Source organism: Ascidiella aspersa, chromosome 3 (assembly GCF_963924565.1).
Source record: "Ascidiella aspersa chromosome 3, kaAscAspe10.2, whole genome shotgun sequence".
Taxonomy (NCBI): domain Eukaryota; kingdom Metazoa; phylum Chordata; class Ascidiacea; order Phlebobranchia; family Ascidiidae; genus Ascidiella; species Ascidiella aspersa.
In genome coordinates, this window is record NC_139449.1 from 34,815,382 (window position 1) to 34,833,650 (window position 18,269).

Here is an 18,269-nt window from a genome sequence, read left to right on the forward strand (position 1 = left end):
AATAAATAAGCTCAGTACTTAGCAAGATAAATTCAACATAAAATAAAACTATATTTTATTTTAATTTTATGATATTTAGTAATTTGCAGTTCAATTTTACCCCAAATCCGAGAGCCATTGTGTTTTCATTTGGTATTTAATTTTATTGGTCCGAAAATCTGAACTTAACCTTTAAATATATTTTTTATTCATAAATTAGACCAGCAGAAAGAGGTTGAAATCATAAATAATTTTATTTTTTTATTTTCTTTTCTATATAAGGAATTAGCAGACCATAAAATGTAAAAGACAGATTCTTGCTTTCGAATCCGATGATATTTAGATTGTTAAGACAAAATAGCTCTAAAAAAGCATTTTGTATAAAGCGATTTTATCCTGTTATATCCTGTTCTAACTAACTGTTGAAATATCACCTACAATGGAAAGAGCATTTAGAAACACCAAACACGGGTCTGTTGATAATCTTCAGTAGAAAGAGAGTGGCCCAAATAATAGATAAAAGATTCATTCTTTTATTAGCAAACGTTTCGGCAATTTCTTTTGCCATCATCAGTGCAGTAAGTGAGACTAAGATAAAAACGAGTCACTATATAGACGCTCGGACGTTTTAGAACGCTATATAAACAGAAAAAAGAAGTCGCGAAGTAACGGTGATACGAACTGCAACGGAAAAGTACACCCGCAAGGCGATAATGATTCGTTTTTATCTTAACCTCATCTTACCGCACTGAAGACGGCATAAGCACTTGCCGAAACGTTTGCTAATAAAAGGACGATAGGGTGTATATATAATTATATATACTCTTACAGTAGATATACTCTTACAGGAACTAATGATGCCACTTGGCGTAATATATTTTCATTTTAAACAAAACGTCTGATCCTGTTTTTACTCGTGTTTTTAATTATAAGTTTTACTTGCTAATAAAAGAATGAATCTTTTATCTATTATTTGGGCCACTCTCTTTCTACTGAGGAAAGAGAATTGTTGCAACAAAATTAAAGGAAAAGCTTTATATTTAGGACTCTGGCTTGTCAATGTCAGGAATTGGCAAGCAAGGTCAAGGTGATCGTGCCTCCCAGAACCTTTTCACCGACAAAGACGTGAAAATAATGCGACTTCAGTCTGACTTGCGCTTGGCAAATCAATCCAGGGAAGATGCATTATGCGAGGTGACTGGTGTTTTATAAAGAATGTACAAAAATTTTTATGTGTTCAAATTTCTATGTGTTAAAAAGTTGGGTCATTGGTAATTGTTGTATTTACCGGAAAGACCATGTTAGTTAATTTTCGTTTGTTACTTCACAATTAATACCAATTGCCAAATTAAAAAACAACAAAATAAAACCATAGTATTTGAAAATATCCGATGACTTTTGTGTCTAAACAATTTTTTTACCTAGTGAAAAGCTATTTTTTTATTTCTTATGTATGTTTTTTTCTACCTGGAATACTATGTATTGGTTAGATTTACCTTTTTCTGATGTTTGATCCAACGTTATGTTTTTAAGCTGACGGCTCGCGACTCGAGATTGGATCAAATGAAAGAACTTGTTGCAGCTCTGAGGGAAGAATTAGAAGAACAGAATAATGAGGTTTGTGCTTATTCTGGTTTAAAGTTGCAATATTTTATGGTGCCTATATAAATTTTTACTTACAGAATTATAATTTGTTAAAAAAATTTTTTTGAACTTTGGAGCATTTGGCTAGAGGTTGTAGTTAGACGTAGAAAGAATATCAAGGCAATGTTGAATGAAACAAAAATATTTCAATAGTTTAAAATATGCTAGATAGATAATTCTGCATTAGCTTTGATATCCATTCTACAGCTAATTTTATGTAAATTCTGAAACGTTTAATGTAAAATTCCGAAACAGTGAAAAATGTTTTTTTTAAAAAAATAAAAATCGGTTTAATGAGAGTGTGCAAATTTGTAAGAAAGTCTAAATGATATCTTAGAAATTAAAACAAATTGTTGTTAAAAATTTGAAACAAAACTTTGCAGAATTTTACCCTAATTATTTTTTTACTTAGAAATTTGACCTCCAAGAAGCTCTTGAGATGATGGAGGGAAGGTTAAAGTCGGATGTTGAAGATGCGCGAAATGCGGACGAGGAAATGCGGCAAATGCAAAGGGAAAGCCACATCCTACACGAAAGGAATACAAAGTGCCTTGATGATGTTAGTTTCAGGATAATATTGGCTTTATTTCCTAATTGTAACTTAAAACAATTTTTTGGGGGCGTTCATTAAAATTTTCTCCCGATTAAAAGATTCTGTCTGAAGCTAATATTGTAATACAAACGATTCTGAAAAACTAAATACGAAACTTAGAAACCAAAAATTAATTCCTTGTTATCTAAAATAATTATATTTCACTCCTATAAGATCAATAAGTGTCTAAAAACACAACGAAATATAAATTAAATGATTTTACGCATAATTGGCAACCTTCAATAACACACGTTTATTGCTTCGCGGTATTTTATTAATGGTTTTTAGGAAAATTCTGTCTTTGTTGGCAACACTGTTAATGTATTAGTCAGTAAATTTTATTCTATTTTTCTTATTTTTGTACTTGTTTTGAAGTTTATAGTTATTTGTAGTTACACTTCAGTAACCTTTAATTTAAATTACGTTTTAACCAGTTAGAATTTTTTCTTTAGATCTCGCAATATGAAAGGCTCATTCACACTTTGCAGCAGCAATTAGCGGAGGAAAGAGAATCACACCAACTCAACAAAAAAGAAGTAAGTTTTTTTGTATGACATGCACCGAGTTCTATTTTTATGATATATGGCCTTTGAGTTTACCAACTAATGTTTGGGATTAGTTTGCGTTTTTTATGTGGGTAGAATGAAAATACTTGCTTTAAAGTAGTCTTCTTACTAATGATTAAATCTATTATACATTATAACGTTACGTCATTCTAAAATTTGCATGCCTCCAACTCAAAACAAATATCCTGAATCCGCCCCTGTTATCGTAGTAGTTTTACGTAGTGGGCCTTCAATAGCTCTAAAAACAGCACTTTGGCCCGCGACAAAACAAGCTTGCCGACCGCTGCTTTAAATCATTATAATTGTAAATCGTTTACCATTACAAACAAAATAACTTCTTATATATACCATACAACACCAATTCTTCTTTGAAATGTTTTTTTATGGAACACCATTATTTCCCTTTAGCCCTATTAAAAAGCAAAAAAGGATAAAAATATATAAAACCCTATTAACAATGTTGTATAAATGACTCTAGCCGGGTTTTAAAGTATATAGAGATACATATGTTTAAAAACATATTTTTAGTTGCAATTGCTTCAGCTACGAATGGACGAAACCCACGGGGCCACCAAAGATTACCAAACCCAATTGAAAAGAGAGGTAAAGTAACAATTTTAGGTTTTAAAATAGTACGTGTTTTTGTGTAAGCGAAACTATGTACAATGCACTGATTTTCCTGGCAATTTCAATGACATTTTAAGAGCCAGAAAATTCTGTAAACGACATATTTTTACTCTCTTTAAATGTTTTGCCGCTCAATTATTTTGACAATCGTTTAAAAAGACAAACATACCTTGATTATATAGATTTATCTGTCTCGTGTATTTTGATTGAACACCACAAATAATAGTATTTTGTATTTTGTTTTCATTAGATGATAAATCGTCAAAATATCATTCAGAAGACTGAGCGGGAAAATCTAAATCTAAAAGCTCATCTGGAAAACGTCTGCACTGAGGTAAATTTCATCATAAAAAACATATCTACTAAGCAACTATTTAATAATACATTTCCTGCGATTTTAAACCTTTCAATCATACTGGCTAAATCTCTAATCACCAATTTTGGTTAACTTAAAACACTGATTTTATCCAACATTTCTCTGATTACATTTTCACTGAATAGTTTTACTACTTATTAATATTAGGAAGGTGAGCCCAAGGTTTACATTGCATTGGCCACTATTCTAACGAAACTTCCTTAACTAGTAATTTGCTCACTTTTGACATCCCTGTGCAAATAGGTTGACTCCTGAAGTATAATTTTGGGCCCAAGGCAGCAATTTTTCTTTTTTCAAAGCTATGCTACCTGAGTTCCAAACCTAAACCTAACCCAGCATCTTTATCAATTTAATTTACTGTTTTTTTGTTTTTATGGCTTATTGATTGAACGACGATTCAGCTGTTTTTTGGGTTTTTTAACCTATCACTTTAATGTTTTTCCAGCTGAACACTCTGCAAGACGTGCACGGCAAACTCTCGGAGGAACACAAACTGCAAATGTCGGAACTACGTTCGGCTAAGGAAGCCGCATTCCAGGCCGACAACAAACTTGCCGTAATGAGCCGCGAGTATGAACAGAACAAAACTGATGTACGTCAACCCCTTGTTTTTTTGCTAAATAGCTTGTTTTTTTAACGTTAATTTGCACAAATATACTATATAACATGGTTATATGCAGTATTTTTAAGGTTTCAAGCGAACGACACGGTCTTTAAATTTTTACAACGGCCTTTCAAAATATAGCAATCCTTTGTAAATGACCGTATTTGTCTAATTCTAAATAGGGTAATTAGGTGGCACTATATAAAGACAATTGGTATAGAATTCTCGACAAGCTTTTGCACAACTGTGCTCATGTTTATTTTGAAATACTTGGATAAATCAGTGGCCACCTCTAAAAGTTTCTTAGCCTTTCCAATGCTAAAACCAACTATTATAGGTGTCATGTAAAAACGTGGTAATATGTGGAAGAGAATAAGTTTTATGCATTTTTATTTGTCAGTCTTTTTAACCTAATTGTTAAATCACGTTGTTTTGAATGTGTCGATTTACTCGACACTTTCGGCTTTGCAATTCATTATCAAGCAACATTACAGACCCGTGCATAGGAGACCAAATTTTTATTTGCTGTCATATTTTCAGCTTGCGAACTGCGAGGATCAAATCGGACACCTCGAATCCGAGTTGGAGGCCACTAGAGGTCAGCAACAGGAATCAATGAAGCAGGTGCGATTTTAAACCATTTAGTTTGTTAATTAAAACTGCCTGGTTACAGCAGTTTATACCAGGGATGGACAACCTACGACCCGCATGCCAGTTCCGGTCCGCCAACACAAATCATGCAGCCCGCGAACTATTTTAAGGCCCGTTTACACTACAGCTGCACTGAGCGGAGCTGAGTTGCACTGGGCGTGGAATTGTTTTCACTGCAGCTGCAGTGAGCTGCGCTGGGCGTAAAAATCGCGACAAAACGTAATGTTTTTCTATAGCTGCACTGGGCTTGAATTTAGCAACGCGTGGAAATCGCTCCAAAGCGTATTTTTTTCCAGCTGCACGGGGCTTGAGTTTAGCAAAGCGTGAAACGCTCGCCACAATATAATTTAAATGCAAATTACGCCTAGCGCAGCTCAGTGCACCTGTAGTGTAAACGGGCCTTTACACCTGTGCACTGGGCCATTCCTCATATTTTTTTCGCTATTACCTAAAAGCATTTTTATTTCCTCCATCGAGTGTAAATTGCAAAATACCCTTTGTTTTATTCAATGAAACATGCACACTAGGGTTGTTCAAAAAAACACTTTTTTGTCAAATTTCAGTGGGGACCCCTGGAATTGTTAGGTTGCGTCTAAAAACCCCACAAAACAAATCTAAGCACGTTTGGTTCAGTATTGACCGTGCTACGTCAATTTGAAAATTCAGATTTGGGCTAAAATTTTCGCCATTTTTCATACATAACAGCCTAACAAATATTGTTGAAATGTGACAGTTGTACCATGACTACACACTTTTTTACTGCAAAACAGGTTTATTGATGGCTATTCAATTGCAAAGCAAAGCAAAAAAAGAAGAAAAAAAAAATTTTTAGGGGGAAGACAATTAATTTTTTTCAAAATTTTAGCCCAAATCTGAATTTTTTTTTCAAAATTGACGTAGTACGGTCAATACTGAACCAAACGTGCTCATATTTGGTTTGTGGGTTTTTTAGACTCAATCTAACAATTTCCAGGGGGTCCCACTGAAATTTGACAAAAAAGTGTGTTTTGAAGAACCCTAATGCACACACAGTGTGTTAACAAATGAGATCTAGCCCTTCTGAAGCTGCTTTTTGACCAACGATTACGGCTTACGTATAATACAATGGCTTTGGCTTTCGGTGTACCCTATGTTTTCTCTGATTTACAGTAGCTGCGGTTGTTAGATTGAGATACATAAAGTCTACACAGTTAAAATTTAACGGTCCGTAGAGACCTTTCTGAGTTGAGTTTAAACCCGCGACTAGAAGAATGTTGCCCACCCCTGGTTTATACATTCATTTTTATGCTCAAATCGGTAACAAAAACTTACAATATTTGTGTACTTTTAATTAAAGAAAACTTTTAAGTTAAGTGAGCTGGCCTTTAGCTAAACCTGTTGCTCTTTTGATATTGCTTTATTTTATTATCATCCGTCTTTCTATTTTTTTGATGTTTGCCTAATAATAATATTAATAAAAAAAATAAAAAAAATAAATGATTAACTTATTTTTTTTTGCCATTTGTTGTTTGAAAAATAGCTTGGTGGTTCATGTTTAGACGAAGGCATTTGGCATTTAACTAATCCACTAATCCCACTTTATAAAAATACCATCATCTTCGATTTATACCCTGAACAACTTTGGCTTTTTTATTAGAAAAATATTATCCTAATTGGGGTGAAAGGCTTCATTTTAAAGGGTTCAATATAAGTAATTATTGTAATAACCATGACGTTAATTAACGTTAATAAATCGATAAAATTTTAAAAACTAATAGTTCGTTGCTAGAAAAATAATTTAACAAGTAATCATAAAATTTATTTTAAGTTACAACATACATGTTTAATAAATAAGTCACCAACCGTGTTCTTAACTTCAGGTTGAAAAGCTGACTGTGAGTCTCCAGCAAATCCAGGGTTCGTTTAAGGACACAAGGGATGCTTTGTCCTCAGAAGTGAGCGACCGACAAACTTCACTGAATCGTGCCCTCGAAGAACTCCACAACTTAAAGCTGCAGCACGAAAAACAACTAGTTAAGGTAATACGATGAAAGATACACACACATGTGTGTTCAACAATTGTGGTCTAGCCCTTCTGAAGCTGCCTTTTGACCTATGATAACGGCTTACGTATCATTAGTACTCCGAAAGCCATCACAGACTCACTGAATTATCTCTGAGCCTGTCTAGCTCAGTTGGTAGAGCGCAGCCCCGGTATGACCGAGGTCGTGAGTTCAAACCTCACTGCAGGCTAGTTGTTTTTAGCCTGCCTTGCTTGCATCATTGATCGATAGATTCGGAGAGTCTGCGATGGCTTTCGAAGTACTTTAGAACTATCGGATTTTCGGGTACTCTGTTATCGGATCTGAAGTATAGCTTAGGAACAGTTTAAATAAATTGACATCATCTTAATAACTATGTCATGATGATACAAGTGCTTATTGAAACATGTTAATTAATATAATGTTAATTTACTCAACCCATTTGGTCTTGGTATTCATTTTTAAACAATAAGGATTTTTATCAGTCAGTTTTCTTTGAGTGTGATTAGTTACAAGTGGAAATTCAACTCTTTTCATTATTTTTCAAAATAATATCAAAGTCATGACGTTCAATAAAATCGACATATTTTTCTATTTGTTAATGCCTTAGCCTTATTTTTTTGATTGAAATTACTGAGAAAGCCTGTGTATTGTGTTCCATGGGTTATTTTGTTTATCACTAATTTAGCATATTTTGAAAAGCAATAAAAGAAAAAAAAACATCATTAATTTTTTTTATTATTTTGGGTTTTAAATGATTTAAAAATAAATTAATTTTGTAACAAACTACTTAATTTTGTTATGAACAGAACCTCTGTTATTGCTCTTGTTTCAATTTTTTTTGTTTTGTTAGGTTTTTTATTTGTTACTTTTGTTTTTCCCCACGCCCATCAAAAATAGTCAATATATGATTAAAAAATCTTCATTTTCCTGTTTCAAATATTTCTAAATTTTGTTAGGATGCCGACCATACTACTGAACTGGATCGTCTACGAATGGAAAAGAGCAACCTGACAAATGAACTTGCAACTTGTAAAACACAACTTACATCAACTGAAACGCAGATGAACGATTACAAGGCACAAGCAGAGGAGGCCAACCTGCAGGTTTGAAAACTTCAGTTTTTGAAAATCGCTTCACACTAATTTGTAGCCTTATCTGAATTACAATGCTAGTCTCTAGTAGATGTGTAAACTTCAAATGGTAATTATAGTGACAGCAAAACAAGTTAGTAGAGCTGTTAACTATAACCTCACCTATATGGTTCAGCATTTTGCAGAATGTTTTTAAGTTGTTAGTATAAAAACAAAAAACTAATTTTGTAGTATCTTCGAGTTACTTATTAATCAATCGGCTTTCAAATTTATGCAATATTTTTTTGAGGTTCAAAAATGTAAATCTCTGCTGACTAAAATTCTAGTCATATTCTGTGACAAAACTAGTTATTAATAGTATTAAGTATGGAAAAAATTCAACTATATATTCCAGCTTTTTGCATAAAATATTCAATTGTCTTATTTTTAAAATATGTGAGCTGTGTAATATATTTTTAGTGGGTGAGGCACAATAGTCATCTTTATTTATATACTAGACGAAATACCCGGCGTTAATCTTATACGGGTCACTATGTGTTAAAAAAGATATTGTAATACAAACTTTAAACAAGTCTGTTTTTTCAACCTGCATTCTCTAAAATTAAATGCTGCTGTAATTACTTAATATATTTAACTTGTTTTCCAGAATGCAAATGTCACAGAAATGTTGGAAATGCTTAAAACATCTTCTGAAGGAAAAGAGCGTGACCTAACATATGAGGTTAGTTTTTTATGTTTTAGATAAGCTACCTTTTTAATTGATAGAAAAACACCATGTAGCAACCAGACTTGGACAACTAGATAATTCTAGTTTTCTAATTCAAAGATTTAAAGCAAAATGCGGCTAATTCTAATTCTAATCTAATTTGTGAATTGCTTGTGTGCGCTAATTATAGTTCTAATCTAATTTAAAGAGAAAACTCAAAATGATTTAATTCTAATTCTAATCTAATTTGGAAAAACTGAAATGCTCTAATTTTAATTCTAATCTATTTTTAAAAAGCTAAAATAAATCTAGTTGTCCAAGTATGATAGACTTGGACAACTAGATAATTCTAGTTTTCTAATTCAAAGATTTAAAGCAAAATGCGGCTAATTCTAATTCTAATCTAATTTGTGAATTGCTTGTGTGCGCTAATTATAGTTCTAATCTAATTTAAAGAGAAAACTCAAAATGATTTAATTCTAATTCTAATCTAATTTGGAAAAACTGAAATGCTCTAATTTTAATTCTAATCTATTTTTAAAAAGCTAAAATAAATCTAGTTGTCCAAGTATGATAGCAACAAGAGTAAACTTTTTAGCAAAGTATTTCTTTTTGTCAAAATTAATCGCTTTTTTTATATAACAGAAGCCTATAAGAAATTGTATATATGCTAGATATGTTTTGTTTTTCGGGAAAATTTTAAATTAAAAATAGATTAAGATGTGCATACTAAATACCTTTGTTTTAACACTTTATATCCATTCCTACAACGCAACCATTATTTATTTTAGTTGAATGAAGTCAAAGCCAAACTGGAAATTTCAACAAAAGAAGGCACTGACATGGAAAACAAATTCAAATCACTACAAGAAAAAGTAAGTCGTCCTTATTCAGTTTCACTAAAAAAACATTATCTTTTCCCTATTTTATTCAGGTTGAAAATACCTTATACAGCAAATATATTATTTCGTTACTAATAAATAAAGTTGTTTGCATAACTAATGCAATATGATCTACCTAACACCCCTTCAAAAAATTAGAAAGGCTGTAGTTATGCATAGCATATCAATAATTATTAAAAAACTTCACAAAATGCTATGTACTTCTTTATGCGTTTTGATTATCATTTTATGTCTTAAAAGTTTTTTTGTTTAACTTAACATTAAAAACCTAATATTACATAGTTTTATATTTTTGTAGTTGAAAACATATACCATAACCTTACTTCAGTAAGCTTTAAAATTACCTTGTATATCTCAGGTTATTATGGTTTACCAATTATGTCAAAGCAATTGCACAAGAAGTGCAAAGTAACAAAACTTTACTAAAAAATTAAAAACAATTCTTTTAATTTAGTTTTTTTTGCAAGTAAATTTGTTTGTCCTTTTTTTAGCTTAAAGCTACTGATGAAAGACTAAAGGCAGTTACAAAAGAAAGAAAAGATCTCCATAACGAAATGTCAGAAAAAGATGGCCAATCACACAAGAATGAAATCGAACTGGTTAAAACCAAAGAAGAAATGAAACGACTCTTCGACGATGTGAGTAAAAATACTAAAAAAAATCTGGCAGATTACAATAGCATACAAAGCAATATAGCTGACTTAACTTACCTTTATTGTTTTCTGATGTTTGGATTTTCGAAAATTCATGGATTGAAAAGGTTAAAAAAATTAACAACTTCAACTGTAGAACTTAATTTTATAAAAATTTATTACCTTTTTGCAGTAATTTAAGACTGATTGTAAATTTGAGACCTGTAAAAATTGTAAATTTCTCATAATGTGAATAAATTCTCATATTATGTCAAACTTCTAAGCTATACTTTTACACTGATAAAAACATTCTGACTATTAAGTGTATGATGTACTTCAATACACTATCTGCAAAAAAAATTACAACTGAACAAAAAATCGGCTGTTGCCTGTTGCTAAAAAGTCTCAATTATGACACGACCACAAAGCGTACAGTGTTTTGCTTGTAAAAACTTTGCCCCCTGTTCCATTGTGAAGCGGTGCCAGTAATCTCCATTGGAATCAAGGGTCCTTGAAAAATAGTGAGAGTCGAGAAATGAACAGCCCGGCTCTTTTCCCTTTGTTCTCGTTTGATTTTTGCTTTCGGATTGATTCGTCTGTTTGAATTTGTTAGTCCCCCGCTCCATTTATGAAGTCCACTTCAGCATTGTTGGAAAAAACTGTAAAAAACAACACCTTTGCTGTTGGGTGTTTGAATTTTGGTTGGCCAGACATGTGCCGTAAATTTATGCTGTGGATATTTATTTGTGTTTGGATGCTGATATGATAGTTTGTAATAATGCCACTTCCTGTTAAGGTTAGATTTTAGGTATTCTTGCAGCAATCGTTCTTGAAACAGCTATATGCAGGGTTGCCACTAAGTATTATAATCTTAGTATGTCTTTGAATTAATTTGAAAAGCCTTTAAAAAACCCTAAGTTTTTCCCAAAGCATTTGAATGTTTTTGAATTCATTTCATGTTTAGCTTCTTGTTTAATAAGTACAGTTAAAAAACTGTTTTTCACTATCTTTATTGTTTTAACTATGGCATTTATACATTTTTGTTTTTGAGTTGTATTAAAATAGCGGAGCAATCCAACTTCATGTTTTTGAAAAATTATAAATTTTCTTTGAAAAGTCTTTGAGTGTCTTAGAATACTTTAAACAGTGTGGCAACCCTGTATTTGTGCATTGGCTTGGTTAACAATAGGGTTATTTTAGTAAAGAAATTTTTGAAAGTACTACAGTTTTATTTGTTTAGAAATATTTACAGTTTAATTTGTTTTGTTGTTTAAGTTTTTGTCAGTTGTAGGTTTTTGTTTGAAATAGTTGTAAATATGCCTATATCATCCTATTCAGTTAACAATATGTTGCTAATTCTATATATAAATATTCCCTATTTTGCCAAAAATCTTTGTTCTTTTGTACTTAACTTGACATTTGACAAAGGGCATTTACTTGTTTGATTTGCCAAAATACTAACCAGAGAAATTTCTGTTAGTAAATGGGCAATTTCTTTGGTTAAATTAGACTTTCATCAGGTTTTCAGTTTGTTGTGACTTTCAAATTGTATTCAGGCCAAAGAATGGTTGTAGTTTGTTTTATTTGCTAAAGTTGTGATGCATTTGTTAAGTAACGAGATGTCTTACCTTGACGAAACCAGTGAAACTGAATTGCTGCTTAAAATACGGCAAATGCAATACCAGGTAAGAAAAAAATATTAGATAACCATTTAGAAAATGGTTAAATCCTGAAAATGTGGAAACACACTTACACAGGGTGACCACAAAATCTTCAAACTATAAATGTCTTTGAATTTAATATTTTAAGTCTTTGCAAAGTTTTTGCAAAACCCTATGTTTTTTTAAATCTTCAAATATTCTTTGAATTTATTCTACTTTCAGATGCATTGTGTGTTTATAAAGTACAGCATTAAAATCGATAACTATTTCTAATTGTGCCGAGTTGCCATTTATAATATTTTGTTTACGAATTGTATTTATAACACATTGTCAAATTTTAGGTCTTTGAAAACATATAAAATTTTTTTTTAAGTATTTTTATAAAAGTGTTTGTATGTCCTGTAAGACTTATACACACCAATATGCATTTTAGTTGTATCCTAATGTGTCAAATATTGAGTATATATAGATACTATAATACATCAAAAATACATGCATTTAAATGGCTAGCTTCAAAACATTGAAGCTAACACTAACAGTATACACTCACAACTAATTTTAACAAAATTTTCTCACTCAATCAGAATGTCATGAAAAAAAAATTGCCACTAATCCAACAAAATTTAAAAAAACAAAAAGATTGTTTAACAAGCCATGACAATATTTCCATTCCCAAGTTTATCTCCTCAGCAAAGAAAAACACAACTAAAGCCAAAACCAACAAATATTACCCAACAGGTCTCACTAAATCTGGAGTAAAACCAGCCAGAGAGACACAAAGGCGAAAAACAATGGGAAGTTTGTTTTCATAACACGCTTCTTCTATTGATGGCGTCCTGTAGTACCGACCGGCCATGTGCACCTGAATGCCTGGTGCCATTGTGTGATGCATGTTGTGTTTTTTTGCCTCTACGTCACTTCATTCATGGAATAACGACCAATGGGCGATCATCGCTCTCTCAACTTCTTGACAACCAGTAGTGGTGGCAGGTTTGAATTGTAAATGCAGCTGGGAAATTATCTGTGCTGTGTGTATATCTAGTTTTGTTTGGTAGTTTGATATTTACTGCCTACAACTTCAGCACAGTCAGTTTGTTTATTTTTATGAAGATAAGGATATATTTATTTGATCAGCTGGTTTCACAACTGTTGTGTGCATTTATAACATAAAATAAGATAGTGGCAGGTTTAAATTGAAAATGCAACTGGAACTTATATATGCTGTGTGTATATCTGTTTTTTTTTTCTGTGCTTTAAAAAGCCAGCACAGCAAGTTTGTTATGTTTTTTTGTAGGGATGGGAATATGTTTATTTGATCAGCTGGTTTCAAAGCTGTTTTGTGCATTTAAAACATGAAATACAGTAGTGGCAGGTTTGTTTTAAATGCAGCTGGAAACTGATCTGTGTTGTGTATATCTAATTTCGTTTAGTTGGAGGTTTAGTGCCAAAATCCTAACTTTAAAAAGACCAGCAAAGCTAGTTTGTGTATTATTTTTTGTAGATATAAGAATATGTTTATTTGAACAGCTGGTTTTTACATCCTTTTGCTCATATTTAGGCCAAGACAAATTTTCTATGAAAACAAAGTTAATACGTTATAACTTATTACTGACTGCACCTGGATTACCTATACTAAGTGAAGTTGAAACAATGCATTTTTTGGCCAAGTTTAAATTAAATAAAGTAGCAGAAATTTTAAAGAATCTTTTAGGATAATTTCAAAGAAGATGCATTATTTTTTGTAAAAATGACTACCGATAGCCAGCATAGCTACTGTGCATATTTTTTAGAACCAGTATCTAAAATTACATAATGGTAAAATCCAGAAATATGTTTTTAGTTTTCAGAAAAAAGATTGTTACACAATTTGCCTCCGGATATATTTATTGTTTAACTCTGGATCATACTACTCAACTGAACCTTGACAGAAAAGATTTGGATTATTTTTAGCACTATGGATGACCCTGTCAGTGATTCATTAAGACCTGGCCAGTCAGAATCTGACTTACCTGCACGTAGTCATTCACCTGTTAAAAATTATACAGAACAGAAAAGTTTTCGGCCAGTGTTCTACAGCCACCGCACTCTTAGCATGGACCCGAAATTTGTCATTCCTTCGTCCGACAAGGTTTATAGGCTCTTGTAATAGTTAGTGTGTTTTATAATTGGTGATTTTACAGACTGTCTGTTGTTTGTGGAACGGTCTGTTGTTTTTCAATGTTCTGCTGTTGTTATTGTTTTGTCTTTAAAAGTTGCTTAAAAAATAAATTCAATTTAAGGAGAATACTCTTAAAGGGGACGTTATACCCTGTACCACATTTTCAATAAATTAAATCCTGTCCATAGTAAGAAAGGAAGAAAGGAATACGGTTACTGTTTAAAGATTAATTGGTGATCTGGGTAAAATCATAGCTTAAGTAAAAATGATCAAAATTACTTACTGGATGAAACTTATATAGGATTGCTAAAAATATTTTTATGCATATTAAAACTTCAAAAAAGTATTAAATTTAGGAAAATTGTCATGTCAAACAGAGACACGAAAAGAGATTTTAAATTATATAGGATTCCAATATTTGCTCTATTAGTAAGCTTCTTGATACAATTTTTTTTTGTCTGATAAAAGTGACAAAAATTAAAAAGTTTTTATCAACCTTATTGCACAGTTAACGTGCTGTTTCAATCCTGCTTATTGTAATGTTACAATTAACCACTCAGCAAAATTGCGATCAAGGGTGCCATCAACTATTCAAAATTTTTGTAGGGTTCGGCAAGCCAAAAACGTTTGCGAAACACCGTTTTACCAGACTAACAATTTTTGTGTTGTTGCACAGTACAATTTTATCTAATAGAAAATGTAACATTTTTTTTCACGGAGAACATTTGCCTTTGTAGATCGCCCGACGGGACAAGACAATCAAACAGCTGGAAAATGAAAAGGACGTTGTTTCTCAGAACAGAAAAACAATGCAGGAGGAGAATGGAAAATTGCAAGCTCGCATGCAGGTGAGAAAATTTAAAAAGTACTACAACAGAAGTGAAACCAATGAGCACTCTTAACTTTTACTTGATGGTTTATGCCAGCGGTATTCAAACTAGGTTTCGTGAACCCCTGGGGAGGTGGGTGGGTTGAAAGGGGCCTTCACTGCATCTCTTATTTTAAGGGCCGATGAACTATATTAGTTGGGTTAATATTTGTTTATAGAACTTTTGATAATACTCTTTTGACAGTCTATTTATGTACAATAAGTAAAGTGAGCATGAGTGTCGAACTGAATTTTAAGAGTAATCTGTGTGGCAGAAAATATTATTTTTGCTGTTCTAAACATAAAATGGGTCCGCAAGGTAAAAAGTGAACCACAAGTTTACATAATTATTTAAAAAATTTATAAAATCTTAAGACAAAAAATTTGTGTTGTATATATACAAATATATCTGTCTAATAAACGGTATCTCAGTTTCAACTATATTTTTTCCAGTACCTTTGGTACATTAGCCAATGAAATGTCTATAAAATAACCTTTTAAATTTTACAGAAATATATATTTCTCCGTATGTATCAACTGGTTTGCTGTTATTTCGTTGCCTTCTTCCAAAAACAACACCATATTTTATGTTTTGCCAATTTGCTGAACACCACATTACATTTTCAGGCTTATCAGATCACGTCACAAAGCGAGCAGGAAGTGCTGAGCAGTGAAATCGCTCGCAAGGAAGAAGCGATAAACCGCTACAAGCTCAAGTATTCAAGTCTAGAGGATCAGACGCAAAAGTGCGGAAACAAGGTAAGATAAATATACAAGATGTGATTAAAATATGTTTACTTAACTGAAACTACTGAAAACAATCTCTTCCATCACTTATTGATTGAACGTGGTGTTGTTGCATTCCATGATGAAGGCGTCCTTCATATAAGACTTGGACAACTAGATAATTCTAGTTTTCTAATTCATTGAATTAGAGCAAAATGCGGCTAATTCTAATTCTAATCTAATTTGTGAATTGCTTGTTTGCTTTAATTCTAGTTCTAATCTAATTTGGATTTTACCAAAAATGATACGTTGTCCAACGGCATTTTTAGTCTCTCAGTTCAAACACAGAATTTCTATTAAAATTTTCTGGTTGAAACGACTTGCATGTAATTTTTACAGGCTAAAAAGCATAAAAAGTCATACAAATTAGCACACACATATTTACCATTCACGTTCTTATAAGAATAAATTGCGATTAAATCGAATTAATTGTAATAATTAAATGTGACTCTAGTTCAAATTCTAGTTGAAATTTGATTTTTTAGGAATTTGGTAATTCTATTTCTAATCTAATTTGAAAAAACTTAAAACGATCTAATTTTAAAAAGCTAAAATAAATCTAGTTGTCCAAGTCTGCTTCATATTTAGGCGAAACGTCAGAGAAAATAAATAAGTGCCGGAAGAGTTTTTTTTTTATTATATCATATCTGGTATCAACAGCATATTTTTGAAAGTAAAACTACTATTTTACTAAATTAGTGTACATTAGTTATTTCACTGTAGTAACAATTTGTTTTGCGTTTAATGTAAATGAGTAAAATTGGATAGAATATTGATGGTTAGTATTAAAAAATCCTTAAAAAATTAAGTTGTGGTCAATTTTCATTAAAAAATTGTACTTAGTTTTTCGGTCGTTAGTTTCACATAATTCATATAGTTATGACTAAGAAAAACACATCGTCGGTATCTAAGGTACCAAAAGAACGTTTGTCTTTGCAATAACTATTTTTTATTTGCTCGCTGTTAAGTTCTTAATCCTACCTTATGCTGGAATTTATCAACACAACTTTTTTTTTTTTTTTTTTTTTTTTATTTTTATTAGTCAAAACTAATTTAGTGGCTAGGCTCGGATTCAGCTTTTTGGTTTATGGAGGCATGACTTTTTTTAGAGATGACATCACCAAGTTACGTCAAAACGTGACGTCATAAAGTTACGCCAAAATATGACGTTACAAAGTGGCATCTAAACATGGCGTCATATATATGTAACCTTAAGAACGCCACACAGTTGGTTTACTTTGTAAAAAAAGAGTTTTGGGTAGGAGAGGTGTTTTGTTTCATACAAAAACTACATTAAAAGATGTTATAAAAAATATTGTTTTTGCATATACGTATTTCGTATGGTTAAAATAGGCAAAAAATCCAGTTGATATGCCCTGACAACATGACACCCTGGATCAGTAACAGAACATACCCTTTTAACTCGTTTTACACATTATTGAATCAAATGTCATTCGACGTTTTTTCCAGGTTGACACTTTAGAGAAAACAAACAAGAAACTTCAGCAGCAACACATGTCGGCCTTGCGTGAAATAGAAGGAAAGGAGGCTTCACTGAAACAGATGGAGAACCGACTTCTAGACGCGCAGCAAATGCACTCCACCGCTATTGAGGAGGTTTGTGACATTTTTACTGGGAAATCGTTAGTTTTAAGATACCGAAACTTTTTTGTCTGTAACATTTTTTATTAAGGTATGATCAGGGATAATCCAAATTGACTGGTTAATTTGTCGAAAACGAGAAAAGTTAAAAAAAACTGGTGACTAGGCAACCTGTCAGCAGCACAATTGGACAACTTGATCATTTTAGTTGCCTAATTAGAGCGGCATGTTGGTTCTTCTAGTTTAATTTAATTTGTGAGTTGCTTGTGTGCCCTGGCCCACCGAACCCTACAGAAAAGATGAACGGATTTAAAGGCGTTATTCTAATCATTAATGTCACACTAACCAAATTGAAAAATATTTTTTTAATTTTTTGCACTTTAATATTTCAAGAAACTTACCAATATGGCAAAAGTTGGAATTTAAAGATTTTAAAGTGATCTTAGCACGTTGAGTAGTATAGGGGCGCTACCCTTTTTGGGAACCACTGCACAAAATGAATGAGAAGTAGAAGCATGTAATACCAAAAAATGGCCAGCGCAACTTATGAAATGGCTTGTTTCTGTACACAAAAAAGCAAAGGCAACAAAAAGAAAAAAGCTTAAAATTTCATTCCACTAATGTTTTTTTTATCTCAGCTCTCGCACCTGAAATCTGTTGTTGAGCACATGAAACAAGACACAAACAGAGCGCAGGAAAAAGTCCAGCTTGGAGAACAAGCAATCGCAGTGAGGGATGAACAAATCGAAAAACTTAAGGAGGAAATATGTGAGTTATTTTGTTGTGTGTTGCCTAAATCA

The 18,269-nt window shown here is 32.1% G+C and overlaps 1 protein-coding gene and 1 non-coding gene across 2 annotated transcripts in view; both read left to right on the forward strand.

Moving 5' to 3' along the window:
• The window catches only part of LOC146162688 (uncharacterized), a 60,278-nt gene that overhangs the window by 5,802 nt on the left and 36,207 nt on the right, over nucleotides 1-18,269 (forward strand). The window contains 17 exon segments of the mRNA XM_083383486.1: nucleotides 1,024-1,173; nucleotides 1,513-1,596; nucleotides 2,036-2,182; nucleotides 2,668-2,751; nucleotides 3,310-3,384; nucleotides 3,659-3,742; nucleotides 4,230-4,376; nucleotides 4,929-5,012; nucleotides 6,899-7,057; nucleotides 8,020-8,166; nucleotides 8,801-8,875; nucleotides 9,652-9,735; nucleotides 10,254-10,400; nucleotides 14,951-15,061; nucleotides 15,709-15,840; nucleotides 17,338-17,484; nucleotides 18,108-18,237. Of these exon segments, the coding sequence (XP_083239612.1) occupies nucleotides 1,024-1,173; nucleotides 1,513-1,596; nucleotides 2,036-2,182; nucleotides 2,668-2,751; nucleotides 3,310-3,384; nucleotides 3,659-3,742; nucleotides 4,230-4,376; nucleotides 4,929-5,012; nucleotides 6,899-7,057; nucleotides 8,020-8,166; nucleotides 8,801-8,875; nucleotides 9,652-9,735; nucleotides 10,254-10,400; nucleotides 14,951-15,061; nucleotides 15,709-15,840; nucleotides 17,338-17,484; nucleotides 18,108-18,237 (1,987 nt within the window).
• Nucleotides 7,199-7,271, forward strand: Trnat-ggu (transfer RNA threonine (anticodon GGU)). Its single transcript has one exon. It is a non-coding gene; the product is annotated as a tRNA-Thr (tRNA).